Genomic DNA, 13,201 nt, shown 5'->3' on the forward strand with positions numbered 1-13,201 from the left:
AGAACCCAAAGTAATTATTTTCCAGGTGTCCATTTTGTGATTGTATTGCAATGTAACCTTCAAATACACTGAAACAAACTAAACATATTTTGGAGAAAAATGAACATATTTCTCAAATATTTCTTTTGTCCATATAGTTTAAAGTTACAGGTATTTATTAGCACTTTAAAGTGAAAAAGAGCACCACGTTACCCTTCAGAGCCAACACAGCCCACTCTTTTTGTGTTTATTCTTATTTTATGCACTTTTTCCTCAGCTTCTGACGGGGAAATAAATGCATCTATCAAGAACTTCTAACACTCTTGAGAACTGAACCTTATTATCACAAGAATGGGATAGAGTAGGTGGATGCAGAGGTAGTACCTTGGGAGTCCTTCATCTGACTGAACTTGTTAGATGGGTGATTGAGTGTATTTCTTTTTTAAATAACCATTTACATGCATTACGCAGCAGGTCCACTCAGACTGTTGAGTTCACTCAGGGTAAAGCTGGGAGTCTTGCTTCGTGCATTGGCCTTTTTTTCTTTTTTTTAAACAAATCTACTGAAAGTTGACATTGGCACCCTGAAGTATTCTGAACAGCTGCTAAGAGTATGCTGATGGTAGATGACACAAGCCATCACTGAGATGCCATTCAGCTCTCTGAACTGTAAACCAATCTCCTTTAATCCTCTTCTTCGAGGAGTGTCTGAATTGCTGAGGGCTGAACATATTTTCTCCTAGAGCTGTAAAATTATTACAGTCCCTAAATTTTGCAACAACATTGCACACTGGTTGTTGAAAAAAGGAGTTTCATCTTTTGAGTTATCTGTGGGTAAGTGGTAGGCTGTCAAGGCTAACTTTTATGAACTACCAGTATCTGTGAACAACAGCAGTAGGGTCTGTGATAGTCTAGAAAACATTCCTTGCAATGGTTTAAGAACAATAAGGAAAGTGTGCATTTGTCTCATTAAGACACAAACTCCAGCTTTACATTTTTTTCAAAGCAAGCATTTATTCCTTCTAATTATTTTCATATTGGGCAAAATAATTCAGTATAGGTTTATTTTTCCAGAGGAAAAAAACACTGACAGTTGCAATGAAGTATTATCTAAAGTGACAATTCATTCTTGCATCTCCTAAAATACAACCATTTGGCTCAAAACAATTAACAAAAGAGAATGGACACCAAAATGCTTTGGTAGCTCAAGGTACCATGTTCTCACTCTGACTGCATGCAAGTCCTTCCCTGAGACACACAAACTTGTACCACAAGAAACCTTTTCTTCCTTTACCCACCACATCTTTTCTTGTATTGAATTACTGACAGACGCGCAACTTACTGCATAAAATATTCAAAGATATGCAAACATGTTTGCAGTGAGCAGCCACGAATCTGCAGTAGCTGCCTGAAAAGCAATTTACTGTGAACACAAACATGTTCTCCACATCTGTTACATGCAGTTGGCTACATCCCTAAAACAGTTATTCTGCTATTCCAGAAAATTCTGAAACATGATCTGTTCAAGCTTGTGGAACAAAATGTTTTGTCAAGGATGCTAGTGATACTGTCAGTATTCTTCAAGGCAAAGGGCTACAGTGTTGGGAATTTTAGCCTGCAATTGCAAATAGTAGGCTTCCTCCCCTCCTTTTTTTTTTTTTTTTTCCTAATTTTGAGAAATGTTTGACTTAAAACCCCAAAAGAACCTATTTAGACACCTGCTGCCTCTTCACTTCTTACCCAGCACAGGATGTGATGTTCAGTCTTGCCTAACCCAACTACTGCTTCCTCTTGCATGATCACCCCAGCTGGTCTGGTCACTTACTGACACCCCTTGCCGGGGAGGCTCTAGGCTTGGACCTGAAGGTATCTCACAGGAGCAAATTTGCAGGGATGGGAAGAGTATGCTTCAACAAAAGTAATGCCTGTCATACAGAAAAATGACAGGATGGTTTGGCACTCTCTAGGTGTCCAAACACAATATAATGAAGAACATTCCCTCATTTGCAGATGCAGTCATTACGGGGTTCTCCTCAGACTCCTACTAGAAGCCTGTGATAATTAGTCACAAGCCATCTTCACCCCGCAGTATGTGGCACAGATTCTGCAGCTACCAGCACCAGTGAGATTAGTTTTGATGCATATTAGGGTTACAAAGTTTATTAGTGTTGATGCAAATTTTGATTTTGACATAAGCCACATATTTTTCACTTTTGCTTAAGAAAGCAGCAAATTGCAAGCAGTCATTCTAGCACTCACTTGGCTAAAAACCTCAAGAAGTATCAGAAAATAATCTGCTGTAAAAAAAGATTGTTTTCTGTCATGGAACAAAGAGGAAGAAAACTCTTCTCTTCTGATTCTTTTGTACAAATCACTTCAGTTTTATTAGCAAAGATAACAATGTAAGAAATTAATATGAAAAACTAAAGATGCCATATTTTCTTTGCCATAAATTGCTACATACTCTCTAGTGACTCTGGGTGCTCTGATTATTCACTTAGTCTCTTAAGATACTTTCAGCTAAAAAGATATTAAATAACCTTTTAAATCAGATATTAAATCACCTTTTTCCCTAAAGCACAATACAACAAATGGATAACAGTAAAGAATAATAAATAGAAAAGTTAGTAATAAATTCATTACTGCAAAAGAACATAACTAGATTTCCTTTCTAAAATTATTTTTATGACTTATCAGTACAGTAGATTTTGCAGGAGAATCCAGCTTGGATTTACATGTATCTGTTTCGAATGTACTCTCTGTACATGAGGAAGTCATCTTTTCCCAGGGGCTGCATGTTCCCTCTTCCAGCCTGAATGTGTGCATGGAAAATCTCTATCGATTTCCTATCAGCTCTTGGAGGCTGGACTTCGTAAATATTGTCTTGAGAAAAGGAGGAGATGGGTATTCTGGAAAAAAAAACAAACATGCAGAATACTTGGAGCTTTAGGTAAAAATTTTCCACAGAGAGAGGAGTACTTCTTTTCCTTGAAATATACCCGAGAGTCAATGAGAGGGCAAGTTCCTAGTAGATAATTCCTTTACCTAGATTTTTAATCACTAATGCAGACCTGATAAGACCCAGCTTTCCAAGTAGGGTAATTAGGTAAGTTGTCATTAATCCCATTACAGAACACCTTCTCACTTCCTTTTGCCCTGCCCTCATTTCTTCATCCTTCCTCAGATCTGCCACGGTCAGTAAGTTCCCCAGCTAAAGTAGATCTGTGCCATGCACTACAGCAGATAAAAGAAAAACTTCATTAATCTATCCACTTAGTAGCAATTATAACAAGTGATTATACTCTGAGCCAACAGAGTATAAAAGATTAATTAGGTAAGAAATTTCCATCTAATTATCAGGGAACAGACTATTTATTATCAGCAACAGCACTCAGATATTTTATGGAAATATTTTTTTAATCATCTTCATACAACAAATACCACATTTGAATCCTAATATACATATCTTCTCAGGTAAGAAAGTAAAGTGGAAACTTACTGTCAGAGCTCACTATTTCGTAAAGCCAACATCAAACTGCCCAAATGCAATGAAGATTCAGATATTAGCATTATTGCCATATTCTACAGAAGCCACAGTCGTGACTCACTATCTGGGTGCTTTTCAAGAGACAAGAAGTTATTTTTATGTGTAGAATCTCCTCTTTTAAAGGTAAAAAAAAAGTAAGAACTGGAACACTTAGGCAAAGGGAAAGTCCTTCTATAAATAAAATCCCCTAATGAACTTCTAGCTGCATTACGGGCACAAACTAATGTTTGACACTGTTTCTAAATGAGGATCTCCATTAAAACTGCCCAAAACCCACCCCTTTCTCCCTCATTTTTCAGCCTTTTATTTTAGTAAAATATATTGTATTTTGGATGTTTCATCATATGACAGTTCGTTAGTCTTAAAAAATTACTGCAGCATGTCATGTAGGATACACTGTGCCTAATATTCCACTACAACTGAATATGGTATATAAACCAGAAAGGTTTCCAGATTAAAGTAATACTTTTCAGTTTCATATTTCAACTCTGCATAGCCATACTTTCATTTGATTATACTTTGTCTGCAATAACAGAATTACTAATACAAGTATACCGTTGAACTTGAGACAATAAAATCACCAGTCACCCACAGAGTTTGGCTGCATACTCTAAAACTTAATATTTTTTTTCTCAACAATGTCATAGTTTCTTCTCATTATCATTTCTGGTTTATTTAAGGTGGGTGTTTTCAGAACTGGCAAAAAGAATTAGTCTATCTAACTTTATATCCAGATGCTTTAAAAGTAGATTGCTTTTCAAAGCATCCATAGCTTCTGCAGATACTTATTTAACCAGAGTAAAGTATCCAAGATGAGACTCTAGCAATGGCATGACACTAGCACACTGTACTAACTTACGAATGTCACTAACAACAAAAGATGTCACTTACTCAAATATAACTTGTCTGTCTGATCCACTAGCAAGTGGACAATTAAGTAAAAGAGCAAAACAGAGCCATAACACTAAATTGATGCCTTCTCTATTTATTGATTGGTTTCTAAAGACATTACATTTCTGAAGCACTAACGACACAAAAATCCTTTCCTTAGGCACAATGGAAGCTGGGCAGCAAACTGCATTTCATTTTGAGCATTTAAAAACTAAATCTCAATTTTCCACCTACTTGCATCAACATGATAAAAATATATTGAAAGAACCACATGTTCATGCATGCCAACTTTGATTAATAACCCTGTATTAAGCTGTAACTATTTGTAGAGTGCTTGTATTATCCAGTCATTTAATTAAAAGTCATTTCTCTAACATATTCATGTAAAAATCTATTCTACTTAATAAGTTTAATATCTTACAATAGTCATGAAGGAGAGCACGTTATTTATGACTTGGCTATCAGATTGCCCTAGAGACATGTAGTTTTATGGCCTCCCAGTGAAAATTACATAGATAGGAACATAAACATTATGTCATGAAGGACAGCACCCTTGATATGCAATTTTCAATTGTTTTCATCCCACTTGTGAGTAGGCTTTCTGGTGTTATGGTTTCACCAAGAGTATCATTGTCTCTACAGTAAAAGATACAGTTAAAACCTTCAGTTACAATGAGGATGTTCCATACTTCCACGGAGAAGTGCATGGTGATGTGGATGAGCTCTCAGACACACAGCAGTCACCAGAAAGCCACTGCATTTTTTTCAACATTGATTAGCTCTCCTCAAGTCTCTAATGTATATCTAAAAAGGAAACAAAATGCACTCTTTTGCCTTGTTTGAATCCTAAGCAAATACCCATGAAGATGATCAGAGGGCTGGAGCACGTCTCCTATGAAGACAGCCTGACAGAGTTGGGGTTATTCAGCCTGGACAAGAGGAGGCTCCAGGGAGACCTTACAGCACCTTCCAGTACCTAAAGCAGGCTGCAAGAGAGCTGGAGAGGCACTTTTTGCAAGGGCATGAAGTGATGGGACAAGGGGAGTGGCTTTAAGCTGAAAAGAAGGCAGGTTTAATTTAGGCAGTAGGAGAAAATCCTTTACTGTGAGGGCACCGAGGAACTGGAACAGGTCACCAAAGCTGTGTTTGCCCCATCCCTGGGAGTGTTCAAGGCCAGGCTGGATGGGGCTTTGAGCAATCTGGTCTAGTGGAAAGTGTCCCTGCCCATGGCAGGGGGTTGGAACCAGATGGTCTTTAAAAGTCCTTCCAAGCCAAAACATTCTATGTTTTATGTTCATAAATATGACCTGAAGCACAGGCACTGAAGACAGCTTGGACCCTGAGGTATGCACCAGCCATGCTTTGGTATAAGGATGTTGGAGTGTGTCCACACTCTTCTTTCGTGCTACAGTGAATCAAAACACGCAATTCCCTTTTCAGGAGGGAATAAAATTTCTTGTACTCCTAGATAAATGTATGAAGTACATTTGAAAAGGTTTTGAGAGTATATTTTTACAACAGTATTATTTATATCATACCAAAATGAATACCAGGGAATTAGGGAATTAGGAACAGGTGCACTGTGTCAGCCAACAGTAATTACACTACAGTACTTAAAGTCTCTCTTCATATACATTATAATAGATTGTGCTAAAAGTAGTTCAGTTCTGTTTAGCTCTATTTAGCTCTAAGTAAAATTCTATCATTTTTTCCTTCATGGAATTTCTAAGAACAAAAAAAAGAATTTCAATATCCTTCCACATCCTCCACTCAACTTCAGTATTATTTTACTGCATCACTTCGGTCCCTGTTCAAGTCTCCATTTTTTTTTCTAGTCTATACTTAGAATTTCTAAATTTAAGCCAGAACCTTCTCTTCAGTATCTATACAATTCATATTTGAATCACTGCAGTGGCATTATAAAAATAAGAAATATTTCTTCTTTTGTAGTGGCTTCATGTATTTGATTAAAATGGTCAAGTGTTTTAAAGTTGTGAGATGTGGAGTTATTAAAAGAGATTTTCTTGCAAAGTGTGGAAAGACAGTAACTAACCTAAGCCTAAATTATATCTCACTGCTGATAAGAAACCAAAATTTTGGACTGAGTATATAATTTTACTATGAAAAGAACTAGGGTTTAATTGCATTTGTATCATATATGAAGGAACTACTGGAGAATTAAATTTGTCAGATTTTTTTTCAATTTAAAATGCATCTAACATCCAATTAATACAAGCTAGTATAATTTTTCAATTTCTTCAAGAGCTCCTCGAGAAACAAGTGCAAGCTGTGCCTCAGCTGCTGTTACTGAAAACCCTCCATCTCTCCCTAATCTTGAGTACACTTATGTTCACTCTATTTTATCTCTAAAAAGTTAGTATTCTCCAAGGAAATTCCTGATTCAGAGCAGCAATTCAAATGCAGTAAGAGAAAGCTTCCTTGTTTCAGAATTGAACAACATGCCTTTAAAAAACGGCTACATTTACGACTTTAACGGACAGAACAATCTGTCACCATCCAAACAGTATTTAAACATTTTAAAAAAGTTACAGAACAAAACACAAAGAAAATTTTTAAGCTGTCTAGGGATATACTGTCATAAGAAAGAAATTACCAACTCTAAGATAACCTATTTCCTCTCTGATCTGCAGACAGGAGCATGTTTGGAAGAACTGGCAGGAAGAGATGACTTCATGACTTCAAGAGGAGTGACAGGAGGCACAGATTTGTGTGCCCTATGACTTTTACACTTCTACTATTCAGAAACACACAGAAATTACACCTGGGAAAAGGGAAAAATTAACATCTGACTACCCCAAAGCCACCAAAGTTCTGTGTATAGACTCTCTTTAATGTGTTCATTTTACAGCAGCTGAGCATTGGGAAAAAAATTTACTCTACATTTCAAGGGGTAAGAAAGGTATTAATAAATGCCCTAGGGTATATCACCGTGTCATGCAGCTGTAGGGAAGAGGAGAGAAGATCCAGCAGGCAGGAATTGTGCAGCAAGATTGATTTCTTTAATTATTTTACAAACTCTTTGATAGACTTTTTCTTCCTAGTTTAATCGGACAAGGATCAGCCACCCCTTGGGGTGATTGGCTAAAATCCTAAAACATCCATTGTCAAAATATTTTTCTACTGTACCATAAACAAGACTTTTCAAGGCTGCAGGTGTTTGGTTGTTTACATAACTCTGTTACCTCTTCTGTGAGAGAGAAAAGTCTCTCATGGACCTAGAAAATAGCAAGAAAATCCTTGCTAGCAGCATTTTGTATCCACAGAAAGGAATGATTGTCTCCTACACTGTCTTATATGCTGGAAGATTTTGCAATTACAGAAAAGAAATTGCCTTCATTCATAGCAAAAATATTCTTCTGCTTACAAAATATTTTCTTAATAAACATGTCCATTTAAAACATTGAGGCACTTGTTCCCTCATACTGAAAAACAGTTTTACAGTTTGCCAATCTAATTTACTACTTTAATACCCATTAGACATGATTTATAATAAAACTACAGGCTCATTTACCTACAAATGTGGCATCATCACTTTAAATGTAGCTAATACCAAGTGACTAAACACTGCTATTAGACCGTAGTGTCTCACACACTGCATTACATCTGTTTCATGTCATTCTACTCTCAGCCCAGCTGAGACTCACCCAGTCTCTCTCCCGACTTAGGCATAAATGCTAATGTTCAAGGTTCCCTCACTTCATCAGCACAGAGGGGTGGACAAGAGGCACTGCAGGAAAAAAAGTTGAGGTTTCTGCAAATCAATGGATTGCAGTAAAGCTCTTCCAGCTCTAAGAAGTGGCCATGCTGTTGGTTAAAGGATCATGTACCCCAGAGACAGAAGTACATAAAAATCTGCCTTGCCTTGGTGAAAGCTGCCTACAGTACAGGAAGATGTCAACTGGGAAGGTAATACTTGATCATCTAAATTCTAAGACCTGGTTCAATATTACTATGACATTTGGATAATAGCATGACTCCTTTTTTACACTAGTACAAAGAAGATTCAAATGCAACTTTGAATGCTTTTTAACGAAGAATATGCAAGTCAACCGATCTTTCAAACTGCCTCTTTCAAAAGTAATCACAGCAAGAAGAAATTGCCCTTTGAACTTGGTGGATTCAGCACTTTCTGTTATTTCAGGATTGCTAAGACTTTTGAATACAAACCCTTTGATACTACAAAAACTAAAAAATGGAACAAAAAACAACACCCCCCAAAAGAACACAAACAAAACCCAAACCCCCCAAACCCCAAAACCCCAGTTCTTCATGCAGTGCATTGAATCTCTTTATGCAGTAAAAGAATGGAAGTGTGACTCTCAAGCAATTTAACATCAAATTTACCTGATGCTTTTTCACATCTAATGACAAAAGCAAAATCAGGCTAAAAGGAAAAAGAAAAAGAATACTTACAAATTTATAACCTTATCCAATGGGTGTTTTGAACAAAATTGCTGGCTCCCCTTGTCTTGTTTATGCTGACTCTGTCCCAGCTGAACAAACCTGTGAAAAGCAGTAGGTTGGAGAATAAATAAAAAAAATAAAAGAACTATCCCCCAAAAATCATCAAGCAAAAGAAAATGACATTAAGAAATGAGATTTTGAGTCATGCTATGTAAGTCACTGATCATGATGTACCTCTCTGGTGAACAAGAGAGATTCTTAAAAGTTCATAGAGGGTGCATGCATGAACTCAGAACCTCCTTTGAAAAAAGATTCGCTTATCAATTGGTGTCACCTAGTATGTCATGGGAGAGAAACAGACCTCCCCTAAGAAACAGGCAGCCCTCTACAGTCAACTTCCTATGTCTTTTTCAAAGCAATCAGTCAGAGGAATAGCCTCTGGAAAAATCAGCAAAAGACACAAAGTCTCCCAAGTTTCAGATTTAAGTTAGTCCTCTGCTGAATTCAATCTAGTTTATTCATCTGAAACACTCTGAGTCCAGATCACTTATTTACAAGCACAACCTTTTGGGACAATTTCCCCATCTCCAAATATTTGGTGGAAGACACTGCCAATGGAAAATACTGTCATGGTTTTTTTTTTCTTGGCAATGAATTGGAACAAATTCTTTTGAAAAGTAGTTTATCACTAATCTTAGTCACTCAGAATAGAAGGAAAAGTCAGACAGTTTCAAATGTAAATATATGCAGCTATCTTGCACTCAATTTGTTCACTCTCCAACTGAAAAGACACTGAAAAGACAAGTAAATGTCAGTTGTGATTTACTAGTTTAATTTTCTGAGGCAGAGGGTTTTTCTTAACAGTGAGCTTCCATTTAGCTTAAGAAGTCTTACTGGTCTACTTCAGGAATATTTACTATGTTTTAAAAAGCAACTATTACCAGTGCAAAACCAATTGCATGAAAGAGTGTACAGAAGTCAAATGTCCAACGTGTTCCTAAACAAGTTATTGCAGCTTTTCTTTCTGCTCCATGCAGATCCTATACTGTAGGAACAAAAGCCTCAGAGACATAACTTTGGACGTTAAAGGAATAAATACTTACATTTCTAAATAAGAGAATTATAAGTGGAAATCAAGATAATTAAGATCTCCTAGTGCAGGAGCTTGCTATTGAAACCAACTTAAAAAACCAAAGGCAAAGTAATTGCTTAAGTATATTAATTAACTTCTTCAAATTATTCAATATTTTGAAAGTAACAAGACCTAAATGCACACAAGCAAGTTACCCCATGTCAGTAAGATACCATGCACAGTTGATCTGCAGCACACATCTTCAAATTACTTGAGGGACCTCGTGTCCCTTCCACCCTCAACCAATCTGTGCTTCTGTGATTTCTGTTTTGACGAGAATTATCTCAGCCATCAGTGAAAATGGTCTGATAGATTCAAATTACTTTTAATTTGCATTTGCAAATAGGCTTAATATAGATCAGTTGATGTAAAGTAACTTAACCTGAAGTACTTTGAATCTGCAACACCCTAATCCTAACAATGAAAAAACATGTAACATGTCCAGCAATGTCACGTGAAGTCAGGATCTTACATCCCCATCTCCCTTATTCCAATAATAGAAAAAGGCTTGATGTGAGAACTGTAAGCATACTGTGAAAGAAATTGCTGCTATTCTCAAGTGATGTACATTTTGGAAAGTATAGATTTTACTAACATCCTTTATTACATAAATCAGCACACCAGACCAGAAATAGCACTATGTCTTGTTAGCTAAAAGAGATAAAGAATTTGTAATTTATTCTATTTTTAAAACCTGCGTTGCTTGAAGGAAATGAAATAAATGCAAGGTTTGTTTTTTTTTCTTAAAAAGGATATGAATAGGGAGCTTCAAAGCCTCCAAGGGGTTTACAGTTTTACATGAACAATAGATTGAATGTTAGTCCAGCCTGAAGAAATTATAAAATTGGAAATAGCTGCAATTCTGGATGTTAACACAGAGTTGTTCGTCTGAACAGAGAGACTCACAGTAGACACCAGCTCACATGGGACCATTTGCAGAACTACAATAACTACCTGCTATATCAAAGGATAGTTGTCAAATTTGCATCAATTTTCTAGTGGTTAAAATTAAAAATAAACAAAGGTAGAGGCATAGAGGAAGTTAAAAATTTCAGAGACAATGAGAAACATCCTCCTTAACACTATTCAAGTGTAGTATCTTCAAATGACTCAGCATGTAGGAAATAGGGAGAAATGGGAATTTTAGAGAAAAAAGAGTAGTAGCTAAGTGGCTAAGAGCAGTAGCCAGAGAAGTAGCTAAACCTAAAGTAACAGAAAAAGATTTTTAAATAAAAAGAAAAAATGCTTTGAGTGTATTAATGAACTAAGTCAGGATGCAACACCACATATCACCAAATTAGAAGAGATCACAGTGAATTAAAATTTCCCTTAAAAATTGAGAAGGTTTCAAATATAACAAGGTAGTTACTGCTATTACACATTAGAAAATGAAAACAAATGCACACAAGGCCATTTCAATGCATGTCTCACAAGTACTCACTTCAATATACACACAGTGCTTTTCTGAGATGAGGTGTAGATTTCTTACACCCTTTTTCTCAAACATCATTAATTCTGCATTATAAACAGATGTTTGAAACATTGGTTTCCTAAGAAAATCTCATTGATTTGCACTTCCAATATCTTGCATGAGAAGGTCTCTTGGCAACAGCATTTAAAGACTTTTGGAACTAGGAGGGTCTTCAGTTTGGACCTAAATTTCTCCAACTGATTCCCAGTAATTAGTTGCCATGATTCTGACTAGTTTTCGAGGAAAAATACTGCAGTTCAGGAAAGAACCTCCTCCACCAGGGAATTCAATGAGTAACTTTTTGGTTAAGCTCTAGTTCATCTATAACTGAAATTATTCTATTCACTTCTGGTTCAAGTTAAACAGAAAAAAACATCAAAATGTTCAAAATAATTTCTGGTTTAAGAAATAAAGGAAAATTTGAACCAGTTTTTCTTTGGCATCAGCATTGTTCTGTGATATTGAAGAGAGAACTTGAGAACAACAGCATAACTACATATTTTTTTAACAAGAACAACATGTAACCAGTGCTGTGTAAGGGGTTACGGGAATTCCGAACAGTGTTCCTGATTGCTTTTGTGGGGAAGACAGTTTGTGGCTCCTGCAGGAATGGTGACACCTGTCTCCTAGAGGATAACAGTCCAAGTTACCCTCAAATAAAAGAAGAAACTTTTCTTTAATTGGAGCTGGGAGGTGACCCCTTGGTGCTTGCCCACCAATGCAAGTGGGAACTTGCTGGACCACCTAAGGAGCTGAATTTTGTCTTGGACTACACTGTGTCTTACTCATCTCCTGTATGTATGGTCTGAATCCATAAAACCCTTTATTAAGAACAAGTGGCAGTAAGATGCTGATCCAAATGCAGTGTGCAAGGGAACATTATTACACACACTGTGCTCAGGGATATACACATGCACACGAACCCACAGACTACATATACTTGCATGCCACTGTTTCATGGAACTCCAACAATGGCAAGGGCCAAGCTGATTTCTCCCTCTTCTAAACTTACACGACAAGTATCTGTCACTTAGATATCTGTGCTTCTACAGTGTGAGTTGTTCTGACTGCTCTCCTCAACTCTTCTCACAGTCTATACCAGATTTAGTAACGGTCTCAAGGTCTCCCTGTAATATCCACAAGCTTTTATTTCAAGCTCAAAAGACCAGGATGTTTCAAAAAAAAGGAGGAATATGAATCAGAAATTTCCTTCTAAAGTGACGCAGTGTTTCCTTCAAAAAGTCACACAACTATTTAAATTTGAGTAAAAGTTAACAGTTAACACATATCTCTATATGACATTATGTTAAAAAAAAAGACAATTTCTATTACTTTATGTGCATTTTTACAGAATGAGTTATTTCATTATGATTGACTGGAGTAATTGGAGTAATTCAACACTTGAAAAATGCAAACCCCACAGATTACAAAGCTTAAAATCATGGAACCATTCCTGTGGAATTTACTTATCAATGGAACATGGACTTCCTTTGAATTTACTTCTAAATTTCTAGGACTATATTAAGTGACATGTATTTCTTTTAAAGCATCTTTCATTTGATTTAAGCTCCAAGTTTTGCTTTCAGAGACATCTGTATAGCTTCCACTGAAATTAGAGTTGACACAGACAGCTGAAAACAGTTTGATTTGGAAAAAGAGATAGCATATATAGGCAAATTTCTTTAAAACTTATCATTTAAATAAGTTTAAACAAAGGAAGCACTTTGACAAACTGCACTTAACTAGCTCGAATTAT

General features: G+C 36.4%; 1 protein-coding gene across 1 annotated transcript in view; it reads right to left on the reverse strand.

Moving 5' to 3' along the window:
• Window positions 1-1,026: 1,026 nt before the first annotated feature.
• Window positions 1,027-13,201, reverse strand: part of FIG4 (FIG4 phosphoinositide 5-phosphatase) — a 52,864-nt gene continuing 40,689 nt past the window's right edge. Inside the window, exons 22-23 of the mRNA XM_010402938.3 lie at window positions 8,852-8,941; window positions 1,027-2,888 (exon numbers count right to left, since the gene is read on the reverse strand). Coding sequence (XP_010401240.1) covers window positions 2,711-2,888; window positions 8,852-8,941 — 268 coding nt within the window. The 3' untranslated portion in view covers window positions 1,027-2,710. The remainder of the gene's footprint in view (window positions 2,889-8,851; window positions 8,942-13,201) is intronic.

The sequence above is a fragment of the Corvus cornix genome, chromosome 3, assembly GCF_000738735.6.
Source record: "Corvus cornix cornix isolate S_Up_H32 chromosome 3, ASM73873v5, whole genome shotgun sequence".
In the NCBI taxonomy this organism is placed as follows: Eukaryota; Metazoa; Chordata; class Aves; order Passeriformes; family Corvidae; genus Corvus; species Corvus cornix.